Genomic DNA, 23,820 nt, shown 5'->3' with positions numbered 1-23,820 from the left:
TGTGGACCCCACGACACGTCGGAATCCCAGGCAACGAACTTGCCGACAGGCTGGCCAAACAGGCGATGCAGAAAACGTTACTGGAGATGGGCATCTCCCATGCTGACCTGTGTTCTGTCTTATGCCGCATGGTTTTCCGGCTTTGGGAGACGGAATTGCATAACAGTATGCACAACAAACTGCGAGTCATAAAGGAGACTATGAATGTGTGGAAGTCTTCCATGTGGTCTTCTCACAGGGAAACAGTTGTCCTCTGCCGCCTTCCACTGCTGGTCCGAGGTTAAAAATAGGCCCAAGGTATTCCTGCCTGTTGTAAGAGGTGACTAAAAGGAGTTTCATACGTTTCGGCCATTATGTGATGGTCTCCTGTAGGGTTTGACCTCCATTCTGCAAAATTTTCCTAAAGAGCGAGCCAATTGGGGAAGGGCACCTTACATAGTGCATTGTGTCCATCGTGCATTGAGATCGTTAGCCCACTTTCTCGTAGGCGCATTTCAGTCCCACTCATTCTCCATCTCTTGGGAGAGGACACCTTCCTGGGTGCATTTTCCACCATGTGCTCTGCAGTGTCACTTTCTGTGGTGATGATGACAGTGGACTTCTTTGCACCTGTTATCCAGCACGGTAGCCAGTCTGTTGTGTGGGGATGCCATGTACCCTGTAGGTTGTAGGTCCCTGACCACACAGGGATCACTCTGCTGATGCCTGCACCGTTAACTCCCACATATGCCAAGGGGTAGATGTCAATCCCCCTGGGGTATCGGGACTCCCGGCAATGACCACCCTGCCAGGTGGCTTTTGCTGCAGCAGGGTGGCACCTGTAGGGAGGGCTCATGGTCGGAGTGGGTGGCACCAGGGCAGATGACACGCGATGAAGCATAGTCCATCATCTCTTGGTGATGGTGAAACACCAGCAGTTCTCTAAGCATTCACGAGCTCAATTGAATGCACAAAAGTACAACCCCAAATCGTTCCCCTTCCTGGCCACACCATGGGCGGAACGCCAGGCTAAGGATGGCAGCAGATCTTATTTGCCCCAGTACCTTGTATGTTAGAGAGCTGATGGGGAATCTTTCAGGACATTGAAGGGTCAGCTTTTTGTTGAGCATTTAGAAGTCAAATTGTGGGAGGTGGAGGGCTTGTCCAAAATGAGATCTGGGTCAGTCTTGATCAAAACATCATCCTCTGCCCAGTCACGGGCGTTACTCACGAGTGACAAGCTGAGGGATGTTTCTGTAATCATCACCCACCATAAGAGGTGAAATATGGTCCAGGGACCTTCTTTTGCAGTCCAATGATGAGCCGTACACCAATTTAGAGTGGCAAGGTGTACATTTCATCCAGAGTGTCCACCGGGGTCTGAGGGATAATCAGGTTGCCACCGGTGCTTTCATCTTGTCCTTCGAGGGTGATACGTTGCCCGAGAAGGTCAAGTTGATGGTCTACCACTGTGATGTAAAGCGCTACATCCCTCCCCCAGTGTGGTGCTTTAGGTGCTGGAAATTCGCCCAAATGTGTTCCTGCTGTACTTCCAGCGTCACATATCGAGATTGCTGATGCCCATCACATCCCAATACTCCACGTGCTCCGCCTCCCATCTGTGTCAACTGCGGAAAGCACCATTTGCCTTGCTGTCCAGACTGCAAGATTCTCCAGAAAAAAAGGAAAATCATGGAGTAAAAGACCCTTGACCGACTGACCTGCTCTTAGGCTGAGAGAAATTTTGAACGCCTACATCATGTGCATATAACATCGTCTTATGCTGCTGCTACAACAGTTCTGGGACCATCAGCTCCGCCAATCCCAGTCACCTATGAGAGCTGGAAGACTACACCTGTCCCCACTTCCAAGCCGGAGAAGCGTACAACTTCTTCGGCTTCTCTCGATAGGAAGGGGTCCCTTGGGTCTCTCCCTTCCCAGATTTCTGCTAGTGGAGATGACACCCACCAGTGGCTGATGAGCCCAAAAGTGGCTGGTTATAGGAATTCACACTCATACTCAGTCCCAGGGACTGAGCCAGTGAAGTCCTCAGTCAGGGAAACACAAGGAGCAGTGAGAGAAATCTAAAAAGAAAACCCCTAAGACCAAAGAAATTGCAGTGGCATCCACACCACCACTACTTACAAGCTCTGTGTCTGAGGATGGAATGGAGATTTTGGCATCCACTGAGGACCTAGATCTCGCCAGACCCTCAGACACAATGGATATATACTGCTCAGGTAATAAGTCGGTGGCAGCAGGTGACCCTGAGGTGTAAACTTCCTCATTGGATGTTCTGTGACTTCCCAGTCTCATGACGATGTCATCCTCCAGTGGAACTGCGGCAGTTTTTTCCACCGCCTGGCTGAGCTACAGCAACTGTTAGGCTTTACACCTGCTACCTGCATTGCCCTCCAGGAAACCTGGTTCCCATCAGTGCAGACTCCTGCCCTCCGTAGCTACAAGGGATATTATAGGAACCGTAGCGACTATAATAGAGTATCAGGTGGAGTTTGCATTTATGTCCTAAAGTCAGTCTAGTGTAACTGTGCCCCTTCAAACCCCTCTTAAAGCTGTGGCTGTCAGAATAAGGACGATGCAGGAAATGACTGTCTGCAATGTATATCTTCCTCCAGATGGTGCCGTACCTCTGAATGTATTAGCTGCACTGATTGATCAACTCCCTAAACCTTTCATACTTTTGGGAGATTTGAACACCCATAACTCCTTGTGGGGTGGGACTGTGCTTTCTGGCTGAGGCAGAGATATCTAAACTTTACTGTCTCTGTTCAACCTCTGCCTGTTAAATACTGGGGCCGTCACCCATTTCAGTGTGGCTCATGATAATTACTTGGCTATTGATTTATCAATTTGCAGCCCAAGACTTCTCCCACCTATCCACTGGGAGAGCACATGATGACCTGTGGGGTAGTGACCACTACCCCATCTTCCTGTCACTGCCCCAGCATCGGGCCCATGGATGCCTGCCTGTATGGTCTTTAAACTAGGCAGACTAGGAAACTTTCACCTCTGATGACACCATTGAATCTCCCCATATGGCAACACTGATGTGATGGTTGACCAGGTGACTACAACAATTGTTTCTGAGGCAAGAAATGCGATCCCTGACTCTTTAGGGTGCCCAACATGTAAGGCAGTCCCTTGGTGGTCACCGGAAGTCGCTGAAGCAATTACGGAGCGTTGGCGAGCTCTACAGCGGCATAAGTGGCAGCCTCCCTGGAGCACCTCATAGGTATTAAACGGCTCCATACCCAAGTTCGCCAGCTTATCAAATTATGGAAACAGGTGTGTTGGGAAAGATACATCTTGACCATTGGGTGCCATACGTCACCTTCCCAAGTCTGGGCAAAGATCAAATGTCTTTCTGGGTACCAGACCCCAACAGGTGTTCCTAGTGTTACCATAAATGGCGTGTTATCTACCGATGCAAACACGATTGCCGAACACTTTGCTCGAGCCTCTGTGTCGGGGAATTACCCCCCAGCCTTTTGCACTCTCAAACAGTGGCTGGAAGGGAACGTCCTCTCATTCACTACATGCCACAGTGAATCCTATAATGCCCCATTTACAGAGTGTGAGCTCCTCAATGCCCGTGCACATTGCTCCAATACAGCTCCTGGGCCAGATCGGATCCACAGCCAGATGACTAAACATCTCTCATCTTACTACAGGCGACATCTCCTCATTATCTTCAACTGGATCTGGTGCGATGGCATCTTTCCACTGCAGTGGTGGGAGATCACCATTGTTCCAGTGCTCAAACCTGGTAACAACTCGCTTGGTGTGTATAGCTATATGCCCATCAGCCTCAAGAATGTTCTTTGTAAGGTGCTGGAATGTATGGTATGTTGTCGGTTGGGTCGGGTCCTGGAGTCACATGGCCTACTGGCTCCGTGTCAGGGCGGCTTCCGCCAGGGTCGCTATACTGCCGATAATTTTGTGTCCCTCGAGTCTGCCATCCGAACAGTCTTTACCAGATGGCAACACCTGGTTACAGTCTTTTTTGACTTACGTAAAGCATAAGACTCGACCTGGCAGCATCATATCCTTGCCACATTGTATGAGTGGGGTTTCCGGGGCCCACTCTCAATTTTTATCCAAAACTTCCCATTGCTCTGTACTTTCCGTGTCCAAGTTGGTGCCTTCCATAGTTCCATCCACATCCAGGAGAATGGAGTCCTGCAGGGCTCTGTATTGAGTCTGTCTCTATTTTTCGTGGCCATTAATGGTCTAGCAGCAGCTGTAGGGCCGTCCATCTCACCCTCTCTGTACGCAGATGACTTCCGCATTTTGTACTGCTCCATCAGGACTCGTGTTGCTGAGCATCGCCTACAGGGAGTCATCCACAAAGCACGGTCATGGACTCTAGCCCACAGCTTCCAGTTTTCAGCTGCAAAGTCGTGTGTCATGTACTTCTGTCGGCATTGTACCGTTCATCTGGACCCAGAACTTTACCTTCATAACGAGCCACTCACTGTAGTGGACTGATTTTTGATACTCGATTGACTTGGCTTCCTCATCTTTGTCAGCTTAAGCAGAAGTGGTGACAGCACCTTAATACCTTCCGTTGCTTGAGCAACACCAATTGGGGTGCAGATCGCTCTACACTGCTGTGGCTCTGCAAAGCCCTTGTCCAATCCCAAACTGACTATGGGAGTATGGTTTAGAGTTCGTCAGCGACCTCAGTGTTGCATTTACTTGACCCTGTGCACAACTGCGGGATTCGACTAGTGGCTGGAGCTTTTAGGATGAGTCCAGTGATCAGATGTGCACAACTGCTCGCCAGTTACACTGCACACATCTGTATTTCACCTGAAGATCCTAATAACCGTCTCCTTTATTCTGCTCACAGAAGTCCATCTCCTGCATCGCCGGCCCAGTTTGGGGCTAACGATTGCGGTTTGCATGCGGTGTCTTCTCTCTGAACTGGAGTCCTTCCCTTCACCACCTCTACTTGCGGTCCATTCACATACACCTCCATGGTGTACACCTCGGCCACAGCTTCATCTGGACCTTTCACATGGCGCTAAGGACTCCATTAATCCTGCGGCTCTCCGCTCTCACTTCCTCTCGATTCTTGACGTGTTCTGGTGCTCTGAAGTGGTTTACACCGACGGCTCGATGGCTGATGGTCACGTTGGCTTTGCCTATGTTCATGGCGGCCATATTGAACAGCATTCCTTACCCGATGGCTGCAGTGTATTCGGTGGAGAGCTGGTGGCCATTTCTCGTGCACTTCAGTATCTCCATTCATGCCCTGGGAAGTCTTTTCTTTTATGTACTGACTCCTTGAGCAGCCTGAAAACTATCGACCTGTGCTACCCTTGTCATCCTTTGGTAGCGTCCATCCAGGTGTCCAGCTATGCCCTGGAACAGTCCAGTAAGTGGTATTCGTCTGGACCCCTGGTCACGTTGGAATCCCAGGAAATGAACTTGCTGAAAAGTGGGCCCAACAGGCTACACGGAAACCACTTCTAGAGATGGGCATCCCCGCAACTGACCTGCGTATGTTATTATGCCGCAAGGTTTTTCAGCTTTGAGAGATGGAATGGCAAAATCTCAGTATGCACAACAAACTGCGAGCCATTAAGGGGGCCACGAATGTGTGGAATTCCTCAATGAGGGCCCTCGCAAGGACTCCATGGCTCTCCGCCAGCTCCACATTGGCCATGCCTGGGCGGTCCATGGCTGCCTCCTGCACTGTGAAGACCCACCTCAATGTCGGTATGGCACCCGGTTGACAGTGGCCCATATTCTGGTGCACTGTCCCACTTTGACTACCCAGCGACGAAATCTTAGGTAACGGGTCTTGTTGCCACTCATTTTGTCTGACAACGCCTCATTGTCTGATTTAATTTTACGATTTATTTGTGAGGGTGGGTTTTATGATTTGATCTAAGTTTTAGTGCATGTCCTTCGTCCCTCTGTCTCTTCCACCCTAGTGCTTTTAGGGTGGAGGTTTTATTGTGTTGTAGGGTGGCTGGCTTTTCCTTTTTATTTTCGTGGTCAGCCAGCCACTGTAATCTGCTTTCTTGTTTTACTCTCTTCTGTGTCTAGTGTCTCCCAGTTGTTTTCTTGTCCTCTGATGTTCCTTTTAGTGTTCGTTGCCTTTCCTTTGTTCTTGTGGTTATTCCTTTCTTTCCATTTTGTGTTATATGTCTCACCTGTTTTATTCTCACACTTGTGGCATCGTTTAGTTAGGAACAAGGGATCGATGACCTCGTAGTTTGGTCCCCCCCCCCCCCCCCCCTCTTTTAAACCAACGAACCAAGGCCTACGACACAGCTTGGCACCATCACATCCTCCTTACACTCGGGGTCTTTGGGGCCCCCTCCCAATTTTTATTCACCAGGTCCTGTCCGGTTGGTCATTCAGAGTCCGGATTGGCATTGTTCTCAGCTTTCTGCAGACCCAGGAGAATGGTGTTCCACAGAGCTCAGTATTAAATGTCCTTTTTCTAATCATTTGTCGCCTGTGCCAAATCATAGGTCACCCCTGTTCTGTGTGTGGAAGATTTCTGTATTTGGCTAAGATACCACTCGGTGGTCTCTGCAGAACAACTACTTCAGGATGTCATCTGGCATGCTTCCACATGGACACTCTCACACAGGTTTCAATTCTCTCCCCTTTAGTCAAGGGTGGTTCATTTCTGTCGCCGTGTTACAGCACATCCTCATCCAGAACTTTTACCTCGCTGCCCAGTGCCTGACCTTGGTCCCCCAGTTGCATTTCTTGGGTCTTCTTTTCGACAAGAAGCTCTTTTGATTGCCTCATATCCATCATCCGAAGATTGGCTTTTTTTGTAAACTCAATGTTCTTCGCTTCCTTGCCCACAAATCTTAGGGTACGGAAAGTCTGACCCTTCTCCGCTTTTACAGGGCATTGGTTCTGCCCCACCTGGACTATGGATCAGCTGACCCTTCCACATTACTCCTCTTGGATCTGGTTCACCATCGTGGCATCCGTTTAGCCACTGGTGCCATGGCCACTAGCACTGTCAATAGTCTTCTGGTTGACACTGGAATCCTTCACCCTTCGATTTGACTGTCCCAGCTCCTGGTTTCCTGTGCCATTGCTCTTTCCATGCTTACCCTTCCTATTCTATTCTTTTCACAACTTTGGGCCATCCAATGCCCACTGCCCACTCTCAGGTGGGTTTCTTAGTTGGGCTCTGCCTCACTTCTCTCCTTTGACATCTGTCTCCCCTCCTTGTCCTCTTCCCCATGTACTCTCCCGACTACCCCTCCTTGGTTAGTTCCTTGGCTGCAGATTAAGATGGATCTTTTCTGGGGCCAAAAGCCTCCATCATTCCAATGGTGTTCCAATGTTTGTTTCAAACACTCTTACAGGAGTCTCAGTATGCCATTGTTTTTTATACCGATGGCTCGAAATATGTTTATCATGTGGGATATGCCTTCTTATCTTCTGTTAGTATGGGACACCATCTCTTCTCTGCCACATGTGCGGTGTTTACTATGGAATTGATGGCCATGTATCAGGCCCTCTGTTTTATTAAACAGTCCTCTCTCATCTGAGTTTTGTTATTATGGACTTGATGAGTGGCCTTCAGGACTATCACTTAGTGCTTTTTTCCACCACCGCTTACTCTCTGCCATCAACGACCTTCTCGCTGATCTTGGTGGTGGTGCTTGTTTGGTTGATTTCTTTTGGGTTCCTGGCCACGTAGGTATCCCAGGCAATGAACTTGCTGATCATTTAGCTGTGGGGGTAACCACCTACCGACATTATCTGTCTCCCCTCCATGGGCCGATTTATGGCTTTACATCAAATCCTTTTCTGCTCTATCATGGGCTGATTCTTGGAAGGCCACCCCCTTGTCTAGTAAACTTTGTGCTGTCAAGGAGACTCCCACCATGTGATGTTCTTACTGCTGTTCTCCTGTTGGGAATCTACCATCCTCTGCAGTCTTGTATTGGCTGTACTAGGTTGGGTTGGTTAGTCCTCGGTTAGCATAGGCATTGGTTATGGAGCCTTTAACCTTGCCTCAATACTGGCCAGGTTCTCCATCCTCCCCACCCTCCACCCCCTTTCCCTACATTTTGTACTGTTTTATTTTACCTTTTCTTGTGACTTCTTCCTCAGCTGTCATCCCCATTGTAGCGTGATAATGGTACAGTGTAGGTATTGGGAGAGGTTGGTGGCAGTGGCAGTGCTGATGCCACACTGCCCCAGCCCCTACTCCCTCCGTTTCCACCTACTTTCCCTCCTGTTCTTTCCTCTTCCTGCTGCCCTGACATCCCTTTTCCCTCTTTGTTTGCACATTGACTGACTGTGCTACTTGTGTTGTTCCTCACTTACTTTCTGCCATCTTAGATCATGGGACCAATAATGACCTCATTGTTTGGTCCCCTCTCCCAAATCAACCAACCAAGCTATTCACTTCCTGTTTCAATCAGTGGGATCTTTCCTTGGAGACTCCTGAAGTTTACTAATACCATATTAAGGTTTTCTATACTTCTCTGGGAAAACAAGCATTCTCTGAGAACTTTGTGATGGCTGTAACTTCAATATTGGTATGTATTTCGTCTCTGATCCCAATTTGGGGAGGGGGGTCTCTACTCTTAAAAAAAGACCATCTGCATGCTACATGTCCTCCGATATCATAGTAGCCCCCTCCTGCATGTGCTGCACACCTAAGTTGTTAAGAGGAACCCTACAGTTCTGCACCCAATAGTGGAGGTCAAGAAATTCACATCCAATACTGTCAGAGTTGTCTGAGGCTCTGGTTTAGACCTTTCATTCTGCTCCACACCAGAGGACTGTGATCGGACCTGGGTATTGTGCTGTCAATAGTAATCTTAATCTACACCTCTTGTGTGTTGCTAGTTGGCTTCACCAAATCAGCCATCCATCAAAAGAAGCAGACGATGGCCTCAGAACTCAAGTGGCAAGCATCATTCATCCCAACATGTGCCGCTATTTGCAGCCGGTTGTGCCCGGTGTGGTCTGTACCCACTGGCAGGGCCTCCTCCACGTCATGAATGAGTCAGCTCCCCTCTCCAGGCACCCCCTCCATGGGCAGATGTTCCAAGTGCACATTGCCATTTTTCATGCCGAGCATGCTCTATCCCTGAGTAACTGGCAGCAAAAGTGACAAAAAGCAGATTACAGAGTACCTGATGGCTCAACACAAAAGTTTTGTCTCAAGTACAGATAGCGTTGAGGATCAGTGGACAAAGTTCAAAACCATCGTACAATATGCGTTAGATGAGTATGTGCCAAGCAAGATCGTAAGAGATGGAAAAGAGCCACCGTGGTACAACAACCGAGTTAGGAAACTGCTGCGGAAGCAAAGGGAACTTCACAGCAAACATAAACATAGCCAAAGCCTTGCAGACAAACAAAAATTACGCGAAGCGAAATGTAGTATGAGGAGGCCTATGCGAGAGGCGTTCAATGAATTCGAAAGTAAAGTTCTATGTACTGACTTGGCAGAAAATCCTAAGAAATTTTGGTCTTATGTCAAAGCAGTAGGTGGATCAAAACAAAATGTCCAGACACTCTGTGACCAAAATGGTACTGAAACAGAGGATGACAGATTATGTGTCTTTTTCCAAAGCTGTTTCACAGAGGAAGACTGCACTGTAGTTCCTTCTCTAGATTGTCGCACAGATGACAAAATGGTAGATATCGAAATAGACAACAGAGGGATAGAGAAACAATTAAAATCACTCAAAAGAGGAAAAGCCGCTGGACCTGATGAGATAACACTTCGATTTTACACAGAGTACGTGAAGGACTTTCCCCCCTTCTTGCAGCGGTGTACCGTAGGTCTCTAGAAGAGCGTAGCGTTCCAAAGGATTGGAAAAGGGCACAGGTCATCCCCGTTTTCAAAAAGGGACGTCGAACAGATGTGCAGAACTATAGACCTATACCTCTAACGTCGATCAGTTGTAGAATTTTGGAACACGTATTATGTTAGAGTATAATGACTTTTCTGGAGACCAGAAATCTACTCTGTAGGAATCAGCATGGGTTTCGAAAAAGACGGTCGTGTGAAACCCAGTTCGCGCTATTCGTCCATGAGGGCCATAGACACGGGTTCACAGGTAGATGCCATGTTTCTTGACTTCTGCAAGGCGTTAGATACAGTTCCCCACAGTCGTTTAATGAACAAAGTAAGAGCATATGGACTATCAGACCAATTGTGTGATTCGATTGAGGAGTTCCTAGATAACAGAATGCACCATGTCATTCTCAATGGAGAGAAGTCTTCCGAAGTAAGAGTGATTTCAGGTGTGCCGCAGGGGAGTGTCATAGGACCGTTGCTATTCACAATATACATAAATGACCTTGTGGATGACATCGGAAGTTCACTGAGGCTTTTTGCAGATGATGCTGTGGTGTATCGAGAGGTTGTAAGAATGGAAAGTTGTACTGAAATGCAGGAGGATCTGCAGCGAATTGACGCATGGTGCGGGGAATGGCAATTCAATCTCAATGTAGACAAGTGCTGCGAATACATAGAAAGATAGATCCCTTATCATTTAGCTACAAAATAGCAGGTCAGCAACTGGAAGCAGTTAATTCCATAAATTATCTGGGAGTACACATTAGGAGTGATTTAAAATGGAATGATCATATAAAGTTGATTGTCAGTAAAGCAGATGCCAGACTGAGATTCATTGGAAGAATCCTAAGGAAATGCAATCCGAAAACAAAGGAAGTAGGTTACAGTATGCTTGTTCGCCCACTGCTTGAATACTGCTCAGCAGTGTGGGATCTGTACCAGATAGGGTTGATAGAATAGATAGAGAAGATCCAACGGAGAGCAGTGCGCTTCGTTACAGGATCATTTAGTAATCGCGAAAGCATTACGGAGATGATAGATGAACTCCAGTGGAAGACTCTGCAGGAGAGACGCACAGTAGCTCGGTACGGGCTTTTGTTAAAGTTTCGAGAACATACCTTCACCGAAGAGTCAAGCAGTATATTGCTCCCTCCTACGTATATCTCGCGAAGAGACCACGAGGATAAAATCAGAGAGATTAGAGCCCACACAGAAGCATACCAACAATCCTTCTTTCCACGAACAATACGAGACTGGAATTGAAGGGAGAATCCATAGAGGTACTCAGGGTTCCCTCCGCCACACACCGTCGGGTGGGTTGCGGAGTGTGGATGTAGATGTAGATGTAGAACTGCATTACCCACCCAACATTGGAGCTCCAAATGACTAGCATACCTGCCCTTTGCACCTATCTGGACTGGGCAGGAAAACTGGCCACTGGCCCAACAGTAGAGGCATCCCAAACTGTTTCAGAAGTGTTATCAACACTAAGTAGCACATCATAGCTGTTGCTAAGGGGCAAGGTGCCAGCCATCCAGCCCATTCCCTCTTTTGTCTCTTTTGTGTTGGGAGACCGGTTTGATGTTGCATATCAGAAGACGCAACAACAACCAGGTCACCGGGGGATTCCAGAGGTACCAAAGGTGTCACAGGTCTCGTCGCCAGCACCCCCAAGTTATTGGAGCATTGAGCAGTAGGAAGAAGCCTATTGAATGTTGACCATAGCCAACTCAACTTCCAGCTGTTTACTGACAGCACCCAATTCTACTTGTGCCTGCTCACAACCAGCTCAGTTCCTAGCCATATCGTAATGCACAAAGGAACTGAATAAGATCTCAAAAAAATATAGGCAAAGCAGTCAGGAGTAACTGAGAACATACAAACAGACTACCAAAAATGAAAAAATTACTTGAATGTTGCATTAATGAGGCTTGAATGTACAAAAAACATAACAAGGAGAATAAACTACCATTAAAATATGCTCTGCAGAGTTCTCACTATTGCCTGAGACTGCAGCCTCTTGAAATATAATTAAATTTATCTACTGGAAATGAGTAAACTGTACTCCCATAGTCACAAAACTCCACAGATTTAAACCCAGTTGAGAATCGGAGGACCACGATAATCAGGCTGTTTGCAGCATAGATCCTCGTCCAAGAAACCTATCACAGCTGGCCATGGAACTGGAATGTGCTTGGCTCTGCATCCCTGTTGGTGTCTTCCTGTATGTCTCGTAACAGTCTGTGCTGCAGAAGGTGGTTATTCATGCTTTTGAAAAGTGGTCACATTAACGTTACTGGACAGTGTATTAATGTTGTGGAGAAAATGGGAGCTTCTATTTCTCCAGGAATGCCAAAAGTGGTCCACTGTGATACATGCCGCAAGAACATGGAAGCACCAAGATTGAGATTTAGCATATCCAAGAAAGAACCAAAAGCAGTAAAGGAGCTATAAAAATAACGCTACACAGAGTGTTAGGAGACAGCTTCTGTCACTGCAGCAGCACATCAGAGCATGGTGTTTCATTTGTGAGTTGTACGAGATCTGACAGGGTGCAACTTATTTTAGTTTACTGTGAGGGGTTGCTGGTCCCCCATTGGGCTCCTCCCCAGGTGACGGATAGGGGAATGCTCACCAGATATGGTGGGTACCATGGAAATAAAATACCTGGGGTGGACCAAAACCAGTGAAGAGGAAGTCAACGGCTCAGATGCTGGAAGAGAATGTTTTTTTATAGCATGCCAACAGTTGAAGAGGCGGAAGGCATCTCTACGGGGCAGGCAGAGCTCGGAGCCTGGGAAAGGCAATCTGCCCAGGAAATGGTAATCCAAAATATTACTCAGCAAGCTTGGAAGCTGTGAGGTGGCAGCCCCATCACCAAGCTTAACCGGCGCAGCACTCATAATGCGGCCAGGGGATTCTGTACCTACTGGCTCACATCAACGATTTGCCTTGGATAATGGATTCAAAGGAAACGGACATAGGCTGTGGAACAGGAATTCGCGAAATAGAAACAAGAAACACTGCTTCACATTTGGGGCTTGGAATGTTCATAGTCTTAATAAACCAGCTGCAGCAGCGACTTTGCTATCTGAACTAAAAACATGCAATACAGATAGTGTAGCTCTACAGGAAGTTAGGTGACTTGGAGAAGGAACACACACGGAGGATAATTGTGTCATTTTTTATGGGGGAGATGAAAAACATCATGAATTTGGTATTGGTTTTGCTGTTAAGAACAGGATTGTTAATTGGGTTAAGGAATTCCATCCCATTAACAAAAGAATGTCTTACATAACAATCAAACATCAGTGGTACGATATAACATTCATAAATGTCCATGCACTGACTGAAAATTCAACTGAGAATGAGAAAGATGAGTACTATGAAGAATTAGAGAGAGTAGTCGAAAGTATTCCAACAAGAAATATGAGAATTATCTTAGGGGACTTTAATGGAAAAATAGGTAAAGAGGATATGGTCATTCCCACAATAGGAAAACATAGCAAGCACTCGACCACAAACAAAAATGGATTAAAAATGATCAACTTTGCACTGTCAAAGAATATGAGAATTTGCTCGACAATGTTCCCTCAAAAAGATATACACAAAGGTACATGGTGCTCTCCAGATGGCAAAACAGTAAATCAGATTGACCCTGTTATGATAGATCAACGTTTCACTTCATTTATAAGAGATGTCAGGACATATAGAGGAGCTGAAATTAGCTGGGATCATTTCCTAGTGGTAGGAAAGATGAAAATCAAGATGATTTGGAATCAACAACCAAAAGCCACACCAAAACCAAATTTAGACATCGAATGACTGAAGGAACTGTTTATTACAGAAGCCTATATGATTGAAATAAATAACCGATTTACAGCATTGCAAGAAGCTGAGGAGGAAAATAGTGTCGAGAAGGCTTGGGAAAGAATAAAGACTGCAGTAACAGATGCAGCAGAAAAAACACTGGGCAAGAAAAAGAAAACGAAGAAACAGAAATGGTTTAACGAAAAGTGTTAGAGAGCAGTTGAAAGGAGGAAAGAAGCCAGGATGCTATGGCTGCATAATAAGGAGAGTGAGGACAGGAGGGAGATGTTCAACGTGGTTAAAAGAGAAACAGCAAGAGTTCTGCAAACAGAGAAAAGGAAATATATAACTGGAGTCCTAGCATCTATAGAAGTGGAAAGCAGGAATGGAAACTCAAAGAAGTTGTTTCAGTATACAAAGGAAAGTAAGAGAGGTTATCAAAGTGAAAACCTATTCATAAAAGATAAAAATCAAAATATGCTAATGCAGTTGGAAGGTATCCTAGAAAGATGGAAAGAGTATTTCTCAGAAATGTTAAATTGCATTGATCCGCACATAACCTTCAATTACGCAATGTCTGAGAGTGACAGCATTAATAATGACGAATGTAGAATCACAGAACAGGAAGTGATCAGCTCCATTCACAAGCTCAAAAACAACAAGGCAGCAGGCAAGGACCAGATTTCAGCAGAGATGTTAAAAGAGGGCAGAAGCAAACTACACAAAGAAATTTATAACCTTATCACAATGATCTGGAAAACTGAAATGCTACCTGAAGATTGGAAAACTGCAATAATTTGTCCTATACACAAGAAAGGAAACAGAGTGGAATGTGGAAATTACAGAGGAATCAGTTTGCTGAACGTAACACACAAAATCCTGTCAATGACCATTCTGGAAAACTTAAACCTTACGTGGAAAACGTTATTCAAGATTACCAGGCTGGATTTCGAACAAACCGCTCCACAACTGATAATTTGTTTACTATATGACAGATCTTTGAGAAATACTGGGAACTTAACAAAAACATCCACTGTCTCTTCATTGACTTCCAGCGAGCCTACGACAGCATCCACAGAAGTAGCCTCTACAACACATTATAGGAATTTAGTATACCCAGTAAAATCATTAGGATGATACAACTGTCCATGGATGGCTCCCAGGCAGCAGTGAAGTTCAGAGGATCCATATCCTCCACCTTTCCAATGAAAACAGGCTTACGACAGGGAGACACTCTTTCATGTGTCCTCTTCAACCTTGCATTAGAGAAAGTGGTTCAGGAGAGTAATTTACATGTATGCAATGGTCTCCGATTCAAACCCAGTGAAGTAAAACTCATGGCTTATGCAGATGAGATAGTGTTGCTGAGTGAAACTGAAGAAGAACTGAAAGATATGTACAGATCTCTCAGGCAGAGTGCCAGCAAAATCGGGCTTTTGATTAACCAAGAGAAAACCGAATATATGGAAATAGGTCAAGTCATAAACTCAAATCCTTACTTTGAAATTGACCAACATTCTAAATTCAGAAAAGTTCTCCAGTTTAAATACCTTGGATCACGTTTCAACAGTAAAAATTTCATAACAATGGATATAAATGAAAGAATAGCCTCAAGGTTAAGATGTCTGTACTCACTAATCAGCCCACTCAAAAGTAAAGCTTTGTCAATCACCACAAAGATGAAGATATACAACACTATTATCTGCCCCATAGTACTGTACGGTTCAGAAAGCTGGATGCTTACAAAGAATGAAAGAGAGAAACTGAATGTTTTTGAAAGAAAAGTAATGAGAAAAATCTGGGAACCTGTGTTGGAGAATGGCGTATGGAGAATTCGAAAGAACAATGAAATTCATCAGTTAATGAATCAACCCACTATCATCCAGAAATTAAAAAGTTGCAATGGGCTGGACATGGGGCCAGAATGGAAAGCAACAGAGTCACCAAGAAAGCATTTGAAGGAACTCTCCAGGCAACAAGACCATTGGGCCGACCTCATACAAGGTGGAAAGATGACGTAGAGAACATCGCAGCATTAGGAATTTTCGCAGAGTGGAGAGAGGCTGCGAGAGATAGGAGGTGGTGGAAGCAGATCGTTGATGCAGCGCGTGGTCTACAGGGCCTGTGATCGCTGAGAAGAGAGAGAGTGTGTGTGCATTTTAGTGTAAAATATTAAATTCCTTGTATGTTTGTGTGTCAAGTAGCCACAGTTCTGCACTTTAATAATTGTCTAGTGTATAGATCCACCATCTTTGATATGGATAGGGACTGCGATTGATGTGTTCAGATGCAAGTAGAGTTGGTGACCCTTCACTCACACCTCCAGGTGGTGCTGACATTGGTTACGCAGCTTGAGGCTATTGTCTGTGGGTATCACTGTGGAGGCTGGATGTGGGGATCCAAGGGATGTTTAGTATATCCCACGTGTCCCCCCAGTCACTCCACCACTGTGATCACCCCATTTACTGCTCACATTGAGGGTGACTCCCCCCACCTGTGGTTGAATGGCAGATTGTTTTGTGGTGTGGCAGGCAGCAAAAGACTTTCTGGGACACTAGTTGCAAGGTCTCTGTGGTTTGACTGACAAACAGGTTTCAAGTGCTGTCTGCAGCTAATGCAGTTGTGTGCCCTGTTTCAGAGGAAACCTCTCAGCCTGCAAGGTCTGGGCATTTACAGGAGGTGGGATTACTGGTGGTTGAGAGCTCCAAAGTTAGATTGGTAATTGGCTCCCTTAGGGGTATGGCTACCAAGCAACAGTAGTAGTCCAGTGTGTATACTACAGGCGGGGGGTCATCCCAAAAATGGAACAGGTCCTTCCAGATGAGCAATTGCAGATGGTAGCTCATGTTGGAAAAACAGTATGTGTCACTTTGGATTATGGGAGATTCTCTCTGGTTTTGGTTGGTTATCTGAATTGGTAAAGAGTGCCAGTCTTGCATGTGAGATGAAGGTATAGTTCATCATCTCTAGCATCATTGAAAGGACTGATTGCAGATCTTTGATACAAAGCCAATTGGAGAGTGTAAACCAGAGACTCATAGCATTCTGCGACTGTGTAGGCTGCAGACTCCTCAACTTGTGCCATAGAATAGTGTGGTTTTGGATTCCACTTAATTGGTCAGGGGTCCACTACACACAGGTGGAGGCTACACAGATAACGGGGGTTGTGTGGAATGGATTGTGCTGTTAAGTTAGAGTATCTCAGGAAAGTACAGAAAGGGCTTCAGTCTTGAAGGATGCTGGACGAACACAGGGCGAGAGTACACATAGCAAAAGTCCATATTGTATTGCTAAATTGTCATAGTTGAGTTGCGAAAGAGCCAAGATCCAAATGCTAATAGAAAACATAGTTCAAATCATTACAGTTACCTAAATCTGGCTGAAGTCAGAGGTAAGTTCAGCTGAAATTTTTGCAAGGAGTCTGGGATACTCCGAAAGCATAGATTAAATACAGTTGGTGGTTGCATGTTTGTTGCTGTTAATAGTAGTTTACCTTGTAGCAAAATTGAAGTAGAAGGTTCCTGTGAGTATGAGTAGAGGTTATATTTGTCAATCTGAATCAATTAATAATTTGTTCCTTTCGTGTGGCATTTGAGCTGACTTACCCAGCCAGTAGGAAGGGGATCAACAATTTAATGTGGACTCTGAAGCACTGTGAAACTTTTCACATTAGCTGATAATTTTCTAGAGATGAAAGAAGCAATAAGTAACAGAAAAATATCTTACGATTGATTTGGAATTGAGTATCGCACCTTTGGATTTGTCTTATACCTGCCCACTGAGCTGCACCTCTTGATACTATGTTTTCACAACATTGAATGTGAACAGCCTGTACCACCCATCTGTACAATTGGCTTTTTCTTCCGTATAAATAACTTGGAACAGTTCTGTCAAACATTGGAAAATCCACAATGGAATGTAACAACATAATGAAAAGAATGGTTGCTACTCACCATATAGAGGAGATGCTGAGTTGCAGATAGGTACAACAAAGAGACTGTCAGGTAGTAAGTTTTGGCCAACCAGACCTTCATCAGAAAAGTTCTCTCTCTCTCTCTCTCTCTCTCTCTCTCTCTCTCTCTCTCTCTCTGTGCTACTTGTGGGAGCATACAGGCACGAGATCAAGAGAGGGTCAGGCAGGTAGGTGCTGTTGGGAGTTTAAATGGAGGGTGGGGGGGGGGGGGGGGGGGGGGGGGGGGGGGGGGGGGGGAGGGGGTAGTGCAAAAGAAGAGAAATGAAAAGATTGAAAGTGTGTTGATGGAATAGAGGGCTGTATAGTGCTGAAATGGGAACAGGAAAGGGGCTGACATGTAAAGACAATGACCAATGAAGGTCGAGACCAGGAGGGTTATGGAAATTAGGATATATGGCAGGAAGAATTCACACCTGCACAATTTAGAGAAGCTGGTGTTGGTGGGAAGGATCTATGTGGCACAGGCTATGAAGCTGTCACTGAAATGAAGACAGTCATTTCAGACACCATGGTCAGCAACTGGGTGGTCCACCTGTTTGTCAGTGGCTATTCATGCAGACAGACAGCGTGTTAGTTGTCAGGCCCACGTAAAATACAGCAAAGTGATTGTAGGTAACATGACTGGTTTCACAGGTAGCCCTGCCTTTGATGGGATAGGTGATGCTTGTGGCTGGACTGGAGTAGGTGCTGGTGGGAGGGTGTACAGGATAGGTCTCGCATCTAGGTCTATTACAGGGATATGAGCCGTGAGGCAAGGGTTTGGGAGCAGGGCTTCTGTAGAGATGGATGAGGATAATGTGTAGGTTTGGTGGGCAGCAGAATACCACTGTGGGAGAGATGGGAAGGATAGTGGATAGGACATTCCTTATTTCAGAGCATGAATGAGGAATGTCTACCCACTATCCTTTCCACCCCTCCCACTGTTGTATTCTGTCTCCCCTAGAACCTATACAATGTCCTTGTACATCCCTACATAACTCCTGCTCCCAACCCCTTGCCTCATGGTCGTACCCCTGTAGTAGACCTAGATGCAAGACCTGTCCCCTACATCCTCCGATCACCATCTACTCCAGTTGTCACAAGCATCACAGAGCCTATCAAAGGCAAGGCTACCTGCAAAACCAGTCATGTGATCTACAAGCTAAGCTGGAACCACTGTGCTGCATTCTACGTGGACATGACGATCGACAAGCTGTCTGTCGACATACAAACTGTGGTCAAGAAACAGGTGGACCATCTCGTTATTGAGCAAGCACCCCCCCCCCCCCCCCCCCCCCCCAACATTTCATTCTTCATCATTTCAAGGACTGGATCCTTCGCATCAACACCAGCTCTTCTGAATTGTGCAGGTGCACAACATATCCTGTGTTCCCGTAACCCTCCTGGCCTAAACCTTCATCAGTCATTGTCCTTGCCCATCTAACCCCTTCCTTGTTCCCATTCCAGCACTACACAGCCTTCTATTCCACCAACATTCAGTTAGTCTTTTTACTTCTCTCCTTTCCTGCTACCTCCCTCCTCCCCTCCGCTGTCTAACCTCACACCTGCACCTGGCTGCCGTACCCTTTCTCCATCTTGTACCTGTACACTCCCACAAGTAGCACTTACTGTTCCCCACCCATAACCTGCTATGTCCCGCCTCCCTGCCCCAGCCTCCTCCTTACCCCCGCCACCTGGTTGTCCCTCCCATCATGCACTGCTGTTCACAGTCTGGCTTCAACAGCCAGAAACTCCTATTTTGTGTGTGTGTGTGTGTGTGTGTGTGTGTGTGTGTGTGTGTGTGTTTTGTGTATTTTTGACGAAGGTCTTATCGACCAAAAGCTCACTTCTGACAGTCTTTTTGATGTGCCTCTGTATGACTCAGTATCTCTACTATATAGTGAGTAGCAACTATCCTTTTCATGATATTGTTGGAATAGTTCCATGAAATATTTAATTATCTACATTCTGTAATGTAGCCAATCTTATTTTGTCTTCAGTCCGAAGACTATTTTAATGCAGCTCTAGATACTACTATAATCTGTGCAAGCCTGTTCAGTTCCAAATCACTACTGCAACTTACATCCTTCTGAATCTGCTTACTGTTTTCATCTCTGTCTCCCTCTTCAATTTTTACTGACCACACTTCCCTCCAATACTAAATTGGTGATCCCTTGATGTTTCAGAATGGGTCTTGTCAACTGATCCCTTCTTCTAGTCAGGTTGTGGTGCAAATTTCTTTTCAGCCCAGTTCGTATCTCCTCACCGGTTATGTGGTCTACCCTTCCAATCTTCACCATTCTTCTATTGCACCACATTTGAAATGCTGCTATTCTCTTCTTATCATCCATGTTCCACTTCCATAAAGGGCTAAACTACCTACAAATACTTTAAGAAAATACTTACTAACACTTAAATCTTTAATCGATGTTAACACATTTCTTTTCTTCGGAAGGACTTTTCTTGCATTGCCACTCTACATTTTATTCTCTCTGTACATTAACCATCATCAGTTATTTTGCTGCCCAAATAACAAAACGCATCTACTACTTTAAACGTCTTATTTCCTAATCTAATTCCCTCAGCACCATCTGATTTAGTTAGACCGCATTCCATTATCCTCATTCTGCTTTTGTTGATGGTCATCTTGTATCCTCCGTTCAAGACACTGTCCACTCAATTTAACTGCTCTTCAAAGTTCTTTACTGTCTATCAGAATTACAGTGTCATTGCCAAACCACCTCAAAAGTTTTTATTTCTGTTCCCAGAACTTTAATTTTTACTCCAAATTTTTATTTTGTTTCTGTTACTGCTTACTCAGTGTACAGACTAAAGGAGGGTGGCGATGGGCTACAGTCCTGTCGCACTCCTTTCTTTTTCATGCCCTTCAACTCTTTTTTAACTGCCATCTGGTTACTGTACCAGTTGAAAATAGCCTCTCACTCCCTGTGTTTTACTGTTTAAAAGGGCAACAAATGTAAAATGGATAAATCAGAGTTTCAATCTTGTAAAAATAAACTGATACAATGCCACTGATCAGTGGAATAAAATAAACTGCAGTCAGATGCCTGTATGGTGTCCACCTTCATTTTTTTAAAATGTAATTGAAGCAAAGATACTGACCTTAAGGAGATTAAGAGAAATAAATTTAAATAAACGATTGATACTACTATTCTAGTATTGCTTTATATGTAAGTAAATGCTTTTTCTTATTCGTTGATTGTGACCAAGGGATCACAGGTAGCACCTACAAGATGCATGGAGTTGCATCATCACAAGTTTTGAAATAAACTAGTAACACGGAAAAAGTATTCTTTTGCCACTATTCAGTTCAGTTTTACATACTGTATTGTCACTGTTAAATCTGTGAGATTGTCAAGGGGTTCGTACAAAATACTGCTGGCCTGAGATTTGTGTAGATCCAGAGCAGGAGAACCAAGCTATCAAGAAAGTCAAACAATTGTACATATGGCCATAATTATTCTTTTTTTCCACATTTGGTCTCATTCAGTTTCTGTTCGTCACTTAAGTTATATATTTGTTTAAATCTGCTTTCAATAATGTTTTGCTTCAGTACCAATGTTCTAAAATTGTTATTAAACCATAATAAACTGTCCCATGACTTAATATCTTGGGTGGAGACTACTTATTAATGGTGCACTATTGCGTTATCCCTTTCATTTTAGTACAGCTGCTGCAGCCAACTTCATCAAAATCCTGTCTTATATGCCCCCACTGCTTACAACCCCAATTGCCACTGTCTGTAAACAGACCCCCCCTTCCCTCCACGCTTCCATATTCTTTTCTCCCTTCACACCACTTACCTTCTGATGTGATGGGCACTGTAGTTATAAGACTTTTTTATGACCATAAACAACCCACCACTAATGTCATCTAGCCTGTCTTTCAGAAAATAATACATTTACAATTAGATTTACTCCTATTTATTTCTGGTTCCATCCAGTTAGCCTATTAGTTTTATATGGACATAATGGCTATCGATAAATTAGAGTAAATGTAAAACATATACCATGTAAAATATCAAAATCTCATTGCTTTACTTTTATCCACATTTGTGCTTCATATTACTGCATCAGTTGAAGTTGTAATCATGTTCTCACACCTGACCAGGGAAGTGTACCTCTTATTTTTCACAGTAGTTTTCTTTAGACTGCCGCTCCGTTGGCAGAAACCTTGAGCAGTGTCATTTCAAGGAACAATGGTGTGGGATTTTAGAATTTGTCTCATGGTGAATGAAATCAGAGAAGTCAGTTATGTGAGTTCATACTTTGATTGGCATGTGAGAGATTCATAATTAGTATGAGTTTTATGTAAATATTTGCATTTTGTGAACATTTAATGTTCTGCTGTCAGGATTTATATTGCCATATATTAAGTATTGTGAGTTATTAAGAAGAAACAGATGTTATTGGATTTATTTCTATATTTCAGTTAAGCAAGTGTATGTAACACTTACTGCCAAACTTTGCAACTGCTACCAATTTACTTAGGATGATATATCAATTAACCTGAACCAAAACCCATATTCATATGCTTAGTAAGGGACTAATTTGCCTGGATTTCATGCATTATCATTTTACAGGGTCGAGCTGCAGATTTGAAGTATGTGGAGAGTGCTGCCAGAATGATTGCAGATATGGCCACAGGTGACAAGATAGTTGTTGAAAAGAGCACTGTACCTGTAAGGGCAGCAGAAAGTATACTCAACATCCTGAGAGCAAATAAAAAGCCAGGTGTATCGTATCAGGTATGGATGTTTACCTCACCATTATAGATATGGTAACTGATTACAAAATATGCTTAAGTTAATGTAAGTAGAAGGCTGATGACATATCCAGAAGATTATGAACTAGCATAGGAAATGAATTTCTGCATGTGTTTTCGGTCTTCCTGTAGGTATAGGGAACCAATGTTACTTGTTTGCTGTTACGGGAAGAACATGTAACATGTTTCAGTACTAGTAAGATGTAACATAGTCTGTGTTCTTTATTGGTTGGTTGCCTGCTGTAATTCTATTTTACACAAGCAGTGCATCATATCTGCTATGTTTGCCTTAACTGATAAAATACTGAAGTTGTTGTTGGTGTGGTCTTCAGTCTTAAGATTGGTTTGATGCAGCTCTCCATGCTACTCTATTCTGTGCAAACCTCTTCATCTACACTCTTGTGAATCTGCTTACTGTATTCATCTCTTCGTCTCCCTCTACAGTTTTTACCTCCCACACTGCTCTCCAGTACTTAAACTAGTGAACCCATGATGTCTCAGAATGTGTCCTGCCACCCGACCCCACTCTTCTAGTAATGTTGTGCCACAAATTTCTTGTCTCACCAATTCTGTTAAGTACCTCTTCATCAATTACGCGATCTACCCATTTGATCTGCAGCATTCTTCTAAAGCATCGCATTTCAAAAGCTTCTATTCTCCTGCTGTCTAAACTGTTCACCATCCATGTTTCACTTCCATACATGGCTACACTCCGCAAAATACTTTCAAAAAAGATTACCTAACATGTAAATGTATATTCAATGATGACAAATGTCTTTTCTTCAGAAACGCATTTCTTGCCATTGCCGGTCTTCACTTTATGTCCTCTCTGCTTCAGCTAGTGTCAGTTATTTTGCTTCCCAAACAGCAAAATGTGTCTCATATGTTAAGTGCCTTGTTTCCTAATCTAATTCCCTCAGAATCACTTGAGTTAAGTAGACTAAATTCCATTATTGCTGTTTTGCTTGTGGTTTTCATCATATAGCCTCCATTCAAGACAGTGTTCATCCCATTCAACTGCTCTTCCACGTCTTTTGCTGTCTGTGACAGAATTACAGGGTCATCAGCAAACCTCAAAGTTTTTATTTCTTCTCTCTTTACCTTAATTTCTATTCCAAGTTTTTCTTTGGTTTCCTTTACTGCTTGGTCAATGTACAGATTGAATAATATTGGGGATAGGCCAGACCCTTGTTGCACTTCCTTCTCAACATCTGCTTCCCTTTATACGCCTTGACTCTTACAGCTGCCATGTGGTTTTTGTACAAGTTGTGAATACCCTTTCTCTCCCTGTATTTTATCCCTGCTACCTTCAGAATTTCAAAGACATATTCCAATCAAGAGTGTCAAAAGCTTTCTCCAAGTCTACGAAAACTATAAATATAGGTTTGCCTTTCCATAACTTATCTTCCAAGATAAGTCATAGGTTCAGTGTTGCCTTGCATGTGCCTTCATTTCTCCAGAA

At 44.4% G+C, this 23,820-nt stretch overlaps 1 protein-coding gene across 2 annotated transcripts in view; it reads left to right on the top strand.

The window, feature by feature from the left end:
• Positions 1–23,820, top strand: part of LOC124794928 (UDP-glucose 6-dehydrogenase) — a 104,245-nt gene that overhangs the window by 23,162 nt on the left and 57,263 nt on the right. For both annotated transcript variants that reach the window (XM_047258636.1, XM_047258637.1), the window contains exon 4: positions 22,177–22,341. In XM_047258636.1, coding sequence (XP_047114592.1) covers positions 22,177–22,341 — 165 coding nt within the window. The remainder of the gene's footprint in view (positions 1–22,176; positions 22,342–23,820) is intronic.

This window comes from Schistocerca piceifrons, chromosome 4, assembly GCF_021461385.2.
Source record: "Schistocerca piceifrons isolate TAMUIC-IGC-003096 chromosome 4, iqSchPice1.1, whole genome shotgun sequence".
Classification (NCBI taxonomy): Eukaryota; Metazoa; Arthropoda; class Insecta; order Orthoptera; family Acrididae; genus Schistocerca; species Schistocerca piceifrons.
This window is presented reverse-complemented; position numbering and strand designations above follow the sequence as displayed.